The sequence below is a fragment of the Nothobranchius furzeri genome, chromosome 2 (assembly GCF_043380555.1).
Source record: "Nothobranchius furzeri strain GRZ-AD chromosome 2, NfurGRZ-RIMD1, whole genome shotgun sequence".
Classification (NCBI taxonomy): domain Eukaryota; kingdom Metazoa; phylum Chordata; class Actinopteri; order Cyprinodontiformes; family Nothobranchiidae; genus Nothobranchius; species Nothobranchius furzeri.
Genome location: NC_091742.1, coordinates 3,066,392 through 3,083,113, shown reverse-complemented (window position 1 = coordinate 3,083,113; position 16,722 = coordinate 3,066,392). Strand labels below are relative to the sequence as shown.

General features: G+C 43.5%; 1 protein-coding gene across 2 annotated transcripts in view; it reads right to left on the bottom strand.

Annotated features, from left to right (window-relative positions):
* LOC107372853 (cilia- and flagella-associated protein 46) overlaps window positions 1-16,722 on the bottom strand; it is a 68,881-nt gene that overhangs the window by 17,475 nt on the left and 34,684 nt on the right. For both annotated transcript variants that reach the window (XM_054747919.2, XM_070542761.1), the window contains 8 exons: window positions 12,777-12,989; window positions 12,277-12,478; window positions 11,176-11,328; window positions 8,226-8,330; window positions 7,317-7,498; window positions 6,987-7,118; window positions 6,748-6,910; window positions 5,325-5,388 (listed from right to left, as the gene is read on the bottom strand). In XM_054747919.2, the coding sequence (XP_054603894.2) occupies window positions 5,325-5,388; window positions 6,748-6,910; window positions 6,987-7,118; window positions 7,317-7,498; window positions 8,226-8,330; window positions 11,176-11,328; window positions 12,277-12,478; window positions 12,777-12,989 (1,214 nt within the window). The remainder of the gene's footprint in view (window positions 1-5,324; window positions 5,389-6,747; window positions 6,911-6,986; window positions 7,119-7,316; window positions 7,499-8,225; window positions 8,331-11,175; window positions 11,329-12,276; window positions 12,479-12,776; window positions 12,990-16,722) is intronic.

Genomic DNA, 16,722 nt, shown 5'->3' with positions numbered 1-16,722 from the left:
TTTGTTAATAAAGTTGATTGAATGATTGATTGAAAACTTTGGGTTAAACAGTGTTTAACCCAAACTCACCTCTATTTACCCAAACTGAGGACATTCATAGAACTATCATGCTAACCTGACCTGAGAAGGTCTGACCCTTGACCTTATGGAGTCTTTCTGGTGATTGACTGGTGATTGCTGATTGGTTGCACCTGGCGGTAAGGCGTTTCCTGTTTTCAGTGTTGCACTCCGTGTAGCTGTTTGGTGTTTGGGGCTCGCTAAAGCTGATTTAGTTTCTCTGTACTTGGATATCTCTGAGTTATTGTAGCACAAAAGCACGCTAAAACACACATTTTCTGTTGTTCCACCTAGCTTTTAGGGAACCATTTGAGTTTGCACGCAGTTTATTTGGTACTGAACAGTTTGCTCGTCCAGTTAGCTTAGCCTCAGCACGGCTATGGCTACTTCTGTCTCTGCTTCTCCGTCTCCTATCTCTTGCTCTCTGTGTCAGATGTTTAGTTACTCCTCTGCCTCCTTTAGTGATAATGGTACGTGTAATAAATGTAGCATTTTTGTAGCTTTGGAGGCGAGGGTGTCGGAATTGGAGTCCCGGCTCCGCGCTGTTGAAAAACCTGTAAACAGCCGTAGTTACTTAGCTAGCGCGGGGCTAACTAGCTCAGAACAACCACGTAGCGACCCTCCAGTGGAACCCGAGCAGCCAGGACCTCAGGCCGGCTGGGTGACGGTACGCAGGAAGCATAGAACCCAGCCCGTGGGCCACCACCAACCCGTCCACGTTTCTAATAGATTTTCCCTGCTCAGTGACGCACCCACTGACAAGCCGACTCTGATCATTGGCAGCTCCATAGTCAGAAACGTGGCATTAGAGACTCCAGCAACCATAGTTAAATGTTTACCTGGGGCCAGAGCGGGCGACATTAAATCTTATCTGAAACTGCTGGCTAAGGATAAGCATAAATACAGTAAGATTGTTATTCACGCTGGCAGTAATGACACCCGGTTACGACAATCGGAGGTCACTAAAATTAATGTTGCTTCGGTGTGTAAGTTTGCCAAAACAATGTCGGACTCCGTAATTTTCTCTGGCCCCCTGCCTGATCGACGACATGTTTAGCCGCATGCTGTCCTTCAACCGCTGGTTGTCTAGGTGGTGTCCTGAAAACAACGTGGGCTACATTGATAATTGGAAAACTTTTTGGGGAAAACCTGGTCTGATGCGGAGAGACGGCATCCATCCCTCTTTGGATGGTGCAGCTCTTCTTTCTAGGAACATGGCCAGTTTTATTAGTCCTTCATGACAACCCAGGGTCCAGACCAGGAAGCAGAGTCATAGTTTAACCCACCCCTCTGCAGCTTCTGTACTGTTACCCACCCACTACCCCATAGAGACAGTGTCCTGCCCACGGCCAAAACCACACAGATTAAATATCAGGCTTAATAAAGCAAATCATGGAAATCTCATAAATATTAGAACAAACTCAACTGAGCAGAAAACTAGAAAAATTAAATGTGGGTTGTTGAACATTAGATCCATTTTTTCTAAGACTTTGTTAGTTAATGACTTGATCTGTGATAATCAGATCTCTTTGCTCTCTCTCACAGAATCCTGGCTGCAGCAAGAGGACTATGTTAGCTTAAACGAGTCGACTCCTTCAAATTATTTAAATCATCATATTGCTCGAAGTACAGGGCGAGGAGGAGGAGTGGCAACCATTTTTCATTCGGACTTATTAATCAGTCCCTTACAGATTAATAGCTACAGTTCGTTTGAACATCTTATTCTTAGTTTTCCTAATCCAGATAGCAAAACTGTAAAACCACTCTTGTTTGTAGTTTTATATCGTCCACCAGGCCCTTACTCTGAGTTTCTCTGATTTTTTATCTGATTTGGTGCTAAATACTGATAAGGTCATTGTAGTGGGGGATTTCAACATTCATGTGGACATCGAAAATGATTGCCTCAATGTAGCCTTTAGTAATATCTTAGACTCAATTGGTTTTACTCAAATAATACATAGCTCCACCCACTCCTGCCATCATACATTGGACCTTGTTCTGACTTATGGCATTGAGTGTGAGGAAATAATCTTTCCACATAATCCAGTCCTCTCGGACCACTTTCTGATAACCTTTGAGTTTTTTATAACTGAGTTCTCGAGACATGAAAGTAAATTTCATTATAGTCGGTCTCTATCTGACAACGCAGTTGCGTCTTTTAAATCAACTGTTCCATCTTTACTGTCCTCAGCATCTCAGAGGAACGTAGCAGAGGGCAATATTTTCAGTTCTAGCCCCTCACAAATTGAGGCATTAGTTCATCATGTTAATTCCTCTTTACGTGTGGCATTAGATGATGTTGCCCCTTTAAAAAAGAAGGTAATTAGGGACAGGAAGTTGGCTCCCTGGTTTAACTCTCATCTACGAGCCTTAAAACAAAACTCTAGGAAATTGGAGAGAACATGGCGCTCTACGCACCATGAGGAGGCCTACCTGTCCTGGAAAAATAGTCTTGTGCTTTATAAAAATAAGCTTCAACAAACTAGAACTGCTTATTTTTCAGCATTAATTGAGGAGAATAAGCATAATCCTACATTTCTTTTCAGTACAGTTGCTAAACTTACACAGAATCATAGCTCTGAGCCATCTATTCCCTTAGCCCTCAGCAGCAATGACTTCATGGGATTTTTTACAAGTAAAATTAATTATATTAGAAACAAAATCTTTAGCATCCTCCCTAATGCGATTTCTTCTTCCTCAGTAAGTGAGGCAGCTTCAGAGGTGACTGTAGAACCTCATCTGTGCTTGAACCGTTTTGATCCAGTTGAGCTTTCAGAGTTATCAAAAATATTAGCTTCATCTAAACCTTCAACTTGCATTTTGGATCCACTCCCAACCAAATTATTTAAAGATGCATTTCCTTTGGTTACTGCCCCCATTCTAGATATAATCAATCTATCCTTAGTAAATGGGTATGTACCACAAGATTTTAAGGTTGCTGTAATCAAACCTTCACTTAAGAAGCCTTCTCTGGATCCAGATGACCCAATGAATTATAGACCAATATCTAACCTTCCATTTTTATCCAAAGTCCTGGAGAAAATAGTGGCCATCCAAGTATGTCAGCATTTAAACACTAATGCTCTGTTTGAGGAATTTCAGTCTGGTTTTAGAGAGTATCACAGTACTGAAACTGCATTAGTGAGAGTTACAAATGATATTCTCATGGCCTCAGATAAGAATCTTGTGTCTGTTCTAGTCTTGTTAGATCTCAGTGCTGCCTTTGACACAGTTGATCACAATGTTCTTTTAGAAAGACTAGAACATGTTGTAGGGATCAAAGGAACAGCGTTAGGCTGGTTTAAATCCTACCTGTCTGACAGATTTCATTTTGTAAATGTACATGACAAATTTTCTTCATACTCCAGGGTTACTTGTGGAGTACCACAGGGTTCAGTGCTCGGACCAATTCTTTTTACTATATATATGCTCCCAATTGGTAAAATCATTAGACAGCATGGGATAAACTTCCACTGTTATGCTGACGATACCCAGTTACATTTATCCATTAACCCTGATGAACCTAATCGGTTGGGTAGATTACAGGCTTGTCTTGAGGACATAAAAAATTGGATGACTCTTAACTTCTTGCTTTTAAATCAAGACAAGACGGAAGTTCTCATTTTTGGACCAGAAATCCAGAAAAGGAAATTGCTTAGCCAATCGCCTGACCTTAATGGCATTACATTACTCTCCGAGAACAAAGCAAGGAACCTTGGTGTTATCTTTGACCAGGACATGTCATTCAAATCCCAGGTTTCACAAGTTTGTCGGATTTCCTTTTTCCACCTTCGGAATATTGCTAAGATTAGAAGCATACTTTCCAGGAGCAACGCTGAAAAACTAGTTCATGCATTTATTACATCAAGACTGGATTACTGTAATTCATTACTCTCAGGAAGTCCACAGAATGTAGTTAAAAGTCTTCAGCTTGTCCAAAATGCTGCAGCTAGAGTTCTGATGAGAATTAAAAAGAGAGATCATATCTCTCCTGTCTTAGCTTCCCTACATTGGCTACCTGTTAAATTCAGAATAGATTTTAAGATCCTTCTTCTCACATATAAAGCTCTTAATAATCAAGGTCCATCATACATCAGTAATCTGATAATTCCATATGTTCCTAACCGAGCACTTCGCTCTCAGACTGCAGGTCTACTGGTGGTTCCAAGAATATCTAAACTTAGGATGGGAGGCAGATCTTTTAGTTATCAGGCTCCTCTCCTGTGGAACCAGCTCCCAGCTTTAGTCCGTGAGGCAGACACTTTGTCTACTTTTAAGAATAGGCTTAAAACATTTTTATTTGATTGGGCCTATAGTTAAAATCTGATGTTAGCCTAAATCTGGACAAGTGGAGGAGTAGAGGGAGGTGGAGTGTACAGTCGGTAAAGACGGCTCTCCCTTGCCCTGCCTCCAACATGCCTACATCTAAATAGGATAGATTATCCAGAGTTAACTCTGTAGTTATGCTGCTATAGGCTTAGACTGCTGGAGGACACACTGACCACTTTTCACACTCTACTACTTTATTCTACAGTCTGCTCTTTAACTGTACTATTTTGTGCAATTTCAGCTGTTAACTTTATTTTCTCTGTAAGTGTTTTTCTCCCCAGAAGAAGCTACAATGACGTTCTGCTGAGCTGTGGTGGCCTCATGGAGGGGGCCATCGACTAGCACACTGCTGCTAACCACTAATACATTCTCTCTCTCCTGATAATAACTTTTTGTTTTCATTGACTTTTGATGTGCTAATACTAGTTTATCCGTTTAATTATAGATCCACTAGCATATATACAATAAAGTTTATCTTTCACCAAATACAATATTTACTAAGACATCACAATATAACTATAGACACATTACGTGTGTGTGTGTGTGTGTGTGTGTGTGTGTGTGTGTGTGTGTGTGCGTGTGCGTGTGTGTGTGTGTGTGTGTGTCTGCCTGCTCTGTCTTCTCGATCCCCAGTGAGTCGTGGAGGATGGCTGCTTATACTGAGCCAGGATTCTCTGGAGGTTTCTTCCTGTTAAAAGGGAGTTTTCCTCTCCACTGTCGCTGCATGCTTGCTTAGTATGAGGATTGCTGTATAGTCACTGACACTAGTCAGTGACTTGATGCAATTTGCTGGGTTCCTTATATAGGAAACATTATTTCTGATTGGCTTAATGAACTGTGAATTGGAATGTTTATTATGTGAAGTGCCTTGAGACGACTCTTGTCGTGATTTGGCGCTATATAAATAAACTTGACTTGACTTGACTTTCTGTACTAACCATGTTGATATTTCCCATTAGGCTTTGCTCCTGGGGCCACTGATCCTCTCACCTTGTTCTGCATCTGAATTAAGAACAAAAACATTCAAAGTTAAACAGGAAGACCTGAGAATGAATGATTGTTTCTGCTGCTGTGGTCCATCCAGTCCTGTTCAGCTCTACTGCCCTCTGGTGGTGGGGCCTTATCGGGGTAAAATGATTCTGAGCACATGCACGAGTTCTCCCTGCAGCACTGATCCATCAGCTACATTCATTAGACCATGTTCATGCTTGCTGAGCAGCCTGACTGGCACTTTCTGATGGAGGTTGTGTACCTAGTAACAAAACTTCTGTTTCCATGGTTACATATGTGACAGATCACAATTAAAACATGGACCAGACCAAGCAAAACTTGTTTAGGAACAGATTTAAAGGTTCCTTAACTTTAGAAAGGTTGTGGACATTTTTAAGTGATGTAGTTATTTGAGGAGTTGAGTGAATGTCTGAAACGTTTACACACAGTCCACGTCCTCATTCTGGACATCTTCCAGGTAGAATGTCAGGTGTAATAATGATGTCCTAATGCTAACAAACACTGAAAGAATAAATTAATACAATGCACACTGACAGACATCTAAGTCGATCTTGTTGTAATAAGCTGGGAGTCTTTATCCTAGTTTACATGCGTAATAGAAAACCGGCCTCTCAAACGAAGTTTGGAACAATCACTCCGGACAAGTAGACGAAAATGGATGGATGGATAGGTGTTCTATTGACAGCAGCGGTTTCACCTGGGACAAAGGAGGAAGCAACCACACTATCAACGTTGCCATGTTTGCACATTCCGGCTCAAGAAAATAATTAAAAACATGAAAAAGTTCCAAAGTGTGGCTTTAAGGTGGAGTTCGTAAACCCAAGTTCACTCAAATAAGTGTCAAGCATGGAGGGGGTACCAGAGCACAAAGCTGGAGAACCACCTCTTGGACTTAGTCGGGTTCTCCAGCAGGACAACCAGAACCAGAACATTGAGCTTCTAGAAGGATCTTTACAGATTATGGAGAGAAGGAGATTGTCCAGAACTATGTCAGAACCAAGTTTTCTGTCTGAAATGCAACTTTCTAGGAGATGAAAATATGAGTTTATACTTCTGATCCTGTGTGGAACAGAGTACACACACACACACACACACACACACACACACACACACACACACACACACACACAAAATAAACAACTAATAAACCAAATTCTGCTCTAGAACAGTTGATGAAGTTACTGCCACCCTGGAATAAGGATTAAAATGAATCGTTACATTAATTTAACATTAAAATCTCTGAGCCTTCAGATAGCCATAACATTATGACCACAGATGAAGTAACTGATAATAGGTGGATGTTATTGTTGGTTTGTTTATGAATGTGAGGGAATAACTCTTATCTGATACATTTCCATGTCTGGTGGTATGGGCCAGGGCGGTGAGGATGCCCTCCAGCGGCTCTTTGAGCTGCCGTCTCTCCTCAGGGTTCTTTGCCAGAGGCAAACAGCTGTTCCAGAAGTGCCCAGCAGCTGTGACACACGAGTCTAGATTGCCAGCTTTCTCTGCAAAGCTAAGGACAAAGGGGGCATCTTTAAATAGCTGAGCCTAAGATGTTAGCTGAGATATCTATCTAGTCTAGAGCGTACCTGACACCAGACCGCAACACCTTCAGAGCTTCTCTGTAGATGCTAGGGTCTCCACTGGACTCGCAGACTAAACTCAGACCTCTCAAACTAGCGGCTGTGCTCAGCATCTCGTTCACTGCAGCTGGGTCAAACCTGCAGAAAACAACCATCTGCCACTTTAGGTGGACACTCTCTCAACCCAAAGTCAGCAGCTAAAGGGTAAACATGCTAACACCAATCATAGCTCTGATGAATGTCACCTGCTCCTCAGAGGGTTTGTTAAAGCAACTAAATCATAAACCCACATTAAACAAATGGATCAAAACCAGTATTTATGGTGTCTGAACTCACAGAAGGCAGGGTGTGGTGTTGAGGCTCTTTAGTGCTGCTTCCTCCAGCTGCAAAGCCTTCTGGGTGCAGCACAACACCAGGCTGTGGTCCGCGATTTTGTAGCAGAGGGCAGCCAGCCGGCACCACACCTGTAACTCCACCACGGCGTCGGACCAGCGGCATTCAGACGCCGTTCTCACCAGCTTCAGGTGAGAGCAGAAAACAAAGGGAACAGAAACACAGATCAGAGAACAGGGAAGGAGGGAGTGAGTGATGAAAGAGGAGGAAAGGTAGGAGACCTGTGGAGGGAAGGAGAGGAAGTCCAGGAAGGGTTCATCTAGGGCAGGGTAGAAGGTTGTAGGAAATAATAAATGCAGGATGAGAAGGGAGGGAAAGAAGGAATGAAATATACAGCCACGTGACCCTCGGTGATCCCCCATGTCCAGCATTTACAGCACTGAGACTAACAAAAGATTATGACCATCTTATGGCCTGTTTGATTTGCCCAGATGAATCTGACCAGAAGTCATTTCATGATGGTTACGGATCCGTTTAGGAGCAGGAAGCACGACTGAAGCAAAGCTGGAAGGTATCCGGACGCCCAGCTGGACCCTGACCCAAAGCTCGAGTAAACAGGCAGATTCAGTCAAACACATTTAGTTGGTTTCTCTGGTTGATGTTTACATTCGACCTCATCACAGATGAGACAGTCTGGTTTTACAAACGGGGAGGTGAGGTTTGTAGGGCCTGCAGCCGCTAGAAAGGATTTAAAGCAAACCAAGTTCCTTCATCTGCAGAATAAAACATGATTATTATTATTATGTAGATGAGCTGAATAAAAACCAAGACCTGCAGATAAAAGTTGATCTTCCGAGTCTTTTGGTCCAGCTAAAAGCCTGAGAGGTTCGTCACAAAGAGGGATGGACTTACAGCTGAGACTCTGGGACCCGCAGACTCCAGATGTTTTGGGTTCATGCTGGACTGAAGCATCTCCACCAGAACTTGCACCATCACAAGCACATCAGGGTTTTTACACTGCAGACAAAACAATGCTGAGTTAGTCCCGATTCCTCCCAACACGTGAAATAAAAACAAGCATGTTGTTGTTTTTTATCTTTGTATAAAAATTAGCCTTTTGTTTAGAAGGTAAGTGTAATGCTGCAAATGCAGCGGGACTAATAAAACACCACGAACGTTCTGTAGGTCAGTGTTTCAGCAGGCATTATTTGTTTGTAATAAAAGTATAAAATAAAACATAACATGAAAAATGTTATTTCAACAAATTATTTTAATGAATAACTTGTTTTTTTATCTCAGTTGGTTTTCCATTGGACTGTTCTGCTAACAGCTAACGGCTAGTGGCTAACCCGTCTGTAAGATGCCTTTTTATCCGACCTTTCTGTCCTACAGGAGTGATTCGCTATGCTGTTTGTTGATTACAGCTCTGTCTTTAATCCTGGACACACTCATCAGGAAGTTAATTCATCTTGGTCTCTCCTCTCAGCTTTGCTCCTGGGCCATGGATTTTACACAAATCACCCCCAGTCTGTTAGACTGAACTTTCACCTTTCCCCTACCATCTTACTCAGGACCGGCTCCCCACAGGGCTGTGTGCTAGGCCCCTTACTATATTCACTCCACTCTATACATATGACTGTACACCCACCCACCCACCAACTACATAATCAAATCTGCAGATAGCACCACGGTGGTCGTTCTCATCTCAGAGTGGATGGAACGGCCTACAGAGATGAGATCAGCAAACTGACACTGTGGTGTTCAGCAAATAATCTGTCAATAAATACAAAGAAATCCAAGGCAGTGATCCTTGATTTCAGGAAGAGCAGAGCAGAACACCAACCGGTCATCACAAAGGGAGTCATCGTGGACATTTTGCACAGTTTACTCTTTCCTGGTCCACCACCACTATGGCTACAGTAAAGAAGGCTCAGCAACGCCTGCATTTCCTCCGTGTCCTCCAGAAGTGTAACTTAATCCCAACGCTGATGCTGCCTTTAAACAGTTCTGTCGTAGAGAGCATAGTTACATACGCTCTCACTGCATGGTATTTAGGCTGCTCAGCAGCCCTGTTCAGGGTCGTAAGGTCAGAGGCTGTTCTCTTCCTCCACTGGAGGGCCTTGCAGGAACCCGGTACCTTTCCAGAGCAACAAACACCATAAAAGACCGTTCCCACCCTGGCTGCTGTTATAGACCTGATGCCTTCAAACAGGTGTTACAGGTCACACAAACACACAAACAGACTATTACTCAGTTTTTCCAGTGCTATTCAGTTTCTCAACAAACAAACAAACACAGCGACCCCCCTGCTGGGTTGATTATGCCAGTTCTGCACTGGTCCATATTCACAGTGAAATACTTTAAAAAGTCTGTCCAGTGCAATACTTATCAATGTGCATTTTATCTTGTAAATATTTTCTGGAGTCTCTCTCGTCTTGAATGGTGATGGTGCAACATTTTTATGAATATAATTATTTTTAATGATATTTCTATGAATTTACAATTTCAGTTCAGTTTACCGTATTTTCCAGACTATAAGCCGCTTTTTCCCACGCTTTGAACCATGCGGCTCATAATGAGGTGCGGCTTTAGTCAACCAGAAAGGATGGATGCAGGAAAGTCTAATGAAGGAATGGTTAAAAGAGCGCTACGGAAAGCGCCCAGGAGGATTTTTTTTCACAGTGAAACGGCGCTGCTTGTTTTCCCAGCTTCACCCGGGGATGATGACAGCAACACGGAGAGCAACACTGACATCGCCACAGAAAAGCGACGAAGCTCTTCTGAGGCTGTTCAACTCAACACACTGAAGAAGATGACTTCAGTGGTTTCAGAGCGCAGGAGGATGATGAATAAACTAATCAATAACTTTTCTGTTTTGTTTGATACTGATCAGTTCAGTTACGTTCAGTTAAACTACGTTTTCAATTCAGTAGATATATGCGGCTTTTAGCTCACTGCGGCTTATATTGGGGTGCACTCTATAGTCCAGAAATTACGGTATTTCTAAAGCACCAAATCAGGACCAGAGTCATCTCAAGGACCTTCACAAAGTAAACAATACAGGTCAGGTCATTAAGCCAATCAGTAACAAGTTTCCTATATAGGGAACCCAGCAGGTTGCATCGAGTCACTGACTAGTGTCAGAGTCTTTACTGCAATCCGATGATGAAGATGATGATGAACTGCACTTTCCACTGGACGGACAACTGTTATTTCATTGTGTCTTGTGTACAGTGACAATAAAGGTATCTAATCTAATCTAATCTAATCTAATCTAATCTAATCTAATCTAATCTAATCTAATCTAACAGCTAGATTGACCTCACACCAAGGTGGGTTGAAGCCATAATAATAAAACCTCAAATTCTCTAGTATATAAACTTTATTTCTATGAAGAGGCTGTTCGGGGAGGGATCGGCACTTAGATAGTAATCATTTATACCTTTCACACACAAAATAGCACAAGTGTAATCACAATCAGAAGGTTACCATCAATGTGTGTGAGAATCCCAGCTTTAGGAAACTGCTGCTGTTCTTGGTGCAAGAAAAATAAATGATGAGCAGTTAAATGATAATAACATACAGAATCAGCTGCTTTATACAAGTCAGTGTACAGGTCAGAGCGGGTCAGTTCAGGAGCAAACACAACATGTGACTGGATCATGTGACCAGGGTCATGTGACTGGAAACAAGCAGCTGGAGTGGGCGGGTCTACGACTGGCATCATGAGTCCGACCGTAGAGGGGAAGAAACGGTTCTTGTGGCGAGAGGCTCTGATCCGAATGGATCTGAGCCTCCTTCAGTAATCTGAAGTCCATGAAGGTCATTAAAAAGCCAAAAGCATGATTCAAACAGGGCGTACCTTTCTTTTGAGCCAGTCCATGTGTGAATCAATGGGCTGATGCAATAGTCTCTTTATCTCCACCCAGGTGGTCATGACTGGCTCCAGAGCTGCAGCTGGAACCGTGTCTCCAGTCGTCCTGCTACTGAAGATGTTCACGGCCAACTCACACATCTAGACGGAGGTGGAAAGAGCCTGAATGAGCATTTTCTCACAGGACTCCACCTTGTTCCTTTCACTACTACTTAACACTGCTTTGGACATTTACAGTAAATTAAATCATTTATTATAGGGGATCAGATTATCTGAACAGAACAGACGATCTCTGGTCCGATCCTGTTTCCGCCTATCTGACCCAGCTACGCCGTAGTAAATGTTCCGAAGGAATGACTTCTCATTTCTCACTTTAACAGTCCGTTAATAAATCTGAGTTAAAAGCTCTTTCATCTAAAGTTAGAACTGATGTTGGTGGTAGATCTGGGAGCAGAAAGAAAGAAAGGTTCATTAGCAGCAAAGAAGAAAGAAATCTGACTTCAGCCATGAAAGCTTGAGGTGTGTGTGCGTGTGAGTGTCTGTGTGTGTGAATCCCTGAACTACATCCGTAGAGGACTGGAACTCTTCATCATCTGAAGCCTCTAAAGGAAGAACGAACAAACAGAAATGCTCATCTGCTCCTGCTCTTGGATTTCTTTCCACGTTCCATCAGGTCTGAGCCTTAAACACGTTTCTACACGTCTTCTTGTGTTGGGCTATCTTCACGGGTCCTCAGTCTAAGCCGTTATGGTGTAGACGTGTCTGCTGGTAAACATTTTTAAGAAAAACCAGACGGATACCAATAAAGTCTTAGAAAATGATCACTGACGATAGATGTTCACAGGCTGGCCCTTGATTGGCTTTTATAGTCAACCTAAATCAAGACGTCAGCCCTGCCAGCTGATGATTCCTGGAATGTTTTCACAGATCAAAGAATAGAAAGAAGCTGAAGGACCAGAATCCACCAGGGAGGACATGAGCCAAACGCTCGCTCACAGCAAATCCAAACAGAAACCTGAAACAGCAAATCTCCACAAAGCAGCTCGTTTACGTTTGATGCATCTAACATCTTCTCTCACAGCGACCTACCTTTAAAGCCTTTTCAGCATCTTGTAAGGCAGCACAGTTTAGGGAAGCTTCGTGGATGCTAGCAGACATCTCCATCCCCATCTCAGCTTCGTCTATACCCTGGGCTTCAGCTGAAGCGAGATCAGGACCACCTCTTTCAGAGAGCTGCTGAACCAGTCCCCGAGCCACGGCATTACACAACGACATACACAAAGCGGGATTCCTGAGGGAACACAACACCCTGAGTCACACCAGAGCGTTGGTCTGCCTCCCTGGTTTTAAGTTAAAGAAGCCATTTTTAATTTGAAGGCTGCGGGCCCTCTCTGTAATAACAGATTAGATTAGGCTGAGAGCAACATCTGAACACTCTTGTGTAAAGAGGCGCCGTTTCATCTGTAATATAAACTAAAATGTAAGAACAGCTTTTTTAATTGTAGCCATTCAAGCGTTGGCCTGTGACATCATCAACCAAGCAGCTTTTTTATTAACGAAATTTAATAAACAAGTCATCGCTGCAGTACCCGTAGTCTTTTGTTGCTTGGAGCATTTCCACTAATCTCTGGAAAGTGGGAAGCAGACACTGGAATTCTCCAGCTTCCATCAGGTGGAGATTGTAGTTCCACAGGTAAACTGCAGTGTTCGTTATCACATCCTGATCCTGGATCTGTGCTCCGAGCTCTCCAGCCCTCAGGAAGGATGAGGTCGCCCGGTCGGACTGAGCCTGGATCCAGTCTCTGTGTGAAACAGATTCATAATAAATGGTATAAATGTTGATCTGAGCGTGGCTTCATGCATGAAGATTTTCTCAGAAGAAGTTAGTTCAGGTCAGGATTTCTTCCTTTCACATTACAACATAGAAGACAGACTTCCTGTAAAAATCTGTTCATTGTTGTGCTTTAGGGTTAGGGTCTGCATTTGTTTCAATAGTCGAGAAACGCTTTGGCAGATGTAAAACCACAGCAAGCATAAATAATTACTCCTTACTGATGCTTTTATATCATTTACCAGCTGCTCACAGACACACACACACTGTAGGCTACCTCCTAAGGAAGCTACAGGACTTATTAAGTCCAGCTCTGGCTTTAGGATGCTGAAGGATTCGTCTGGATCTAGGATAACTAACTGATGTTAGTAACGTTTGATGAAAGTAAGCAGCGCTCTAACCAGGGGCGCAGATAGGATTTTCAAACTGGGGGGGACAAAGTTCCAATGTACCCTCCCCCAAACACACACACACACACACACACGCACGTACACATACACATACACAAACTATTGCAAGAACCTTAACTAGAGCTCAGTCAGTTTGTGTAATTTCATCCAACGGTTTACGTAAAAACTAACTATTATATACGTGTTTGAAGCTATTATACAGCAAAGCTCTGCCTGATCAACACTATAAATGATAAATGATCCGCACTTGTATAGCGCCTCTCAGAGTAAGGACTCCAAAGCGCTTTACACTACAGTGTATCATTCATCCATTCACACACATATGGTGATAAGCTACGATGTAGCCACAGCTGCCCTGGGGCGCACTGACAGAGGCACCCCACTATTTAATTCAGTCATTTGTTATTCTCCCAATCAATTACTAACCAAAACCTCTTGCTTTATGCAAAACATTAAAAGATTAGCAGCATTCCGATCTTTACAGAAAACATAAAAGCTCTAAAAAACTGCACATAAAATATATTTTAAAACAATATTTACTTATCACTTAGAGCAGTGGTTCCCAAACTTTTCAGTCTGACCAACAGATGTTCCTTCGTATTTTTACGTTATTTAGAAATGTTCATTATATTTGGAAAGTTTTTATTTATATATAAATATAAATCTCTTTTTAAATTTTACTTTTTTTATGATTATGTGGCACACTTGACTTCCATGCATAACGCATCGGCATCTGCCCCCTTTTCAAGGCTTTTTTTTACATTGTCGCTACATCTGTCACGTTAGCAGTGTTTTACCCTCATTTCTACATCCATCACGTCCCAGAGAAGGTAAACCAACATCAAACCCAACGTTTGGAGCTTGTAAACTCCACACACCTCTCGTGCAGCACCAGCTGTCTGATGCTGCAGCAGCATCAATCGTCCCGGCTGGATGAGTGAATTTCTTCATCAGAGTCAGTAATCTGCTTCATAATTGGAGTCAGTCATTACCAGACAAAGTGATCAGTCAACAAAGACCAGACCTGCCGGCAATTATAGGTTTTATCTCATATTTGCGCTCTTCATGTTGCACGCATCTCCTCCTCTCCCTGACTGGGAGCATCTCGGCGGGAGGCGTTTTTCAAACTCTAAAAACTTTAAAACTTTGCTCAGCCTGAAGGTTCCACATCTCCACTATCTTCTGATGTAAACTAGTAACTTCATGAGGGATCATATTTGTAGATGAGACTTAAAGTCAGCAATGAGGCTTTGGCGTTTATAACGAGTAAGTCCCAACACTGACAACAACAACGTACTGAAACTAGAACCAACATGCATAAACAGACAGATCGGTCCCGCCTACTTACACTGTTGGTCTTTTTTAAATACGCAGTAATCGTTGCTTGCCTTTTTCACTTCATCCTGCATCCTAGCAGCAACCACTTTGGCGCCTCTGGAGTCGGTGTTTGTTTACGTCATGCTGCATTCAGTGTAATAGGAAAAATGAGCTGGTCGGGTCGGGGGAGAGGTCCTACCTCAAGTGGAGGAGTTTAAGTATCTCGGGGTCTTGTTCACGAGTGAGGGTAGGAGGGATCGGGAGATCGACAGGCGGATTGGTTCGGCGTCTGCAGTGATGCGGACGCTGAGCCGATCTGTCGTGGGGAAGAGGGAGCTGAGCCAGAAAGCCAGGCTCTCGATTTACCGGTCGATCTACGTCCCAATCCTCACCTATGGTCATGAGCTTTGGGTAATGACCGAAAGAACGAGATCGCGGATACAAGCGGCCGAAATGAGTTTCCTCCGTAGGGTGGCCGGGCTCAGCCTTAGAGATAGGGTGAGGAGCTCGGACATTCGGGAGGGACTCGGAGTAGAACCGCTGCTCCTCCGGATCGAAAGGAGCCAGTTGAGGTGGTTTGGGCATCTGGTCAGGATGCCTCCTGGACGCCTCCCCGGGGAGGTGTTTCGGGCATGTCCTGCCGGCAGAAGGCCCCCGGGTCGACCCAGGACATGTTGGAGAGGTTACATCTCCAATCTGGTCCGGGAACGCCTTGGGGTCCTGCCGGAGGAGCTGGTGGACAAGGCCGGGGAGAGGACGGCCTGGAGCTCCCTAATTGGGATGCTGCCCCCGCGACCCGGACCCGGATAAGCGGAGGAAGACGAAGAAGACGAAGACGAAGGAAAAATAAGCTTCAAGCACTAAACCTCCAATTTTGTTTTCTTTTTGGCCTTAGTTGGGGGGACGGATCGGGGCAGACCTGAATCTGGGGGGGACAGACCCCCCCCCCCCCCCCATCCCCCACCCCATCTGCATGCCTGGCTCTGACGTTTCTTATTCTGGATTATTTAAGAGTGTTTCCAAGTGAACGTGACCAATAACTACTAAATCAGCATCTGTTTGGAGAAACAGAGTTTATATCAGACAGGTCACAGGTGGGAAGGTGGTATCAGTTCATAATCATTACACAGAAATCAGAAAAACTTCAGAAGAGTAATTGCCCTCAGGCCCACCCACCAGAACCTTCTAGAAGTTCCAAAGACCAGATAGAAAAGTGGAGCTGGTCGCTCCTTCCAGACTGTTGCACCACGACTCTGGAATGATCTTCCTTTATCCTTATGTAGGACTGACAGTCTGGACTCAAAGTTGTAATGATCTTTCATTTGTTTATGAAATTTTATGACGTAATTTATTCTGATGTTGATCTATTTCTGTTTTGAGATTTTATGACTTTATGTTTCATTTAGTTTGAATCTAAGTGAAGCACTTTGTGGTTCTGTGCCTGCGATGGGTGATATATGAATAAAACGTACTACCTGGCAGCACAAGCCCCGACTTTTATTAGAAAGATGACTCACATTTGTTCATCAGACCCAGAATCCACCCGACAGATCCAGGACGTTTGCTGCTCTCTGTCGTTTGGACTAACGAACCAAAGCCTTCTATGTCCCACAGCTACACTCGTGTACGTAAACCCCCATCTCCACCTCCGTGGGTGGTGTCATCCTTGCAAGCTCGGATCCTCTACCAGAGGCCTGGGAGCTTGAGGGTTCTGCAGTATCTTAGCTGTTCCTAGAGCTGCCCTTTTCTGGACTGAGATGTCTGATGTGTTCCTGGAATCTGCTTCAGCCACTCCTCCAGTCTGGGGGTCACTGCCATGACCACGGGCACTACCGATGTCTTCACTATCTGGGCTTTCTCAAGTTCTTCTCTGAGGTCCTGGTACTTCTCTAGTTTCTCATGTTCCTTTATCCTGATGTTGCATCGCTTGGTATCGCCTCATCAACCACAACAGCTGTCCTCTGTTGTTTGTCCACC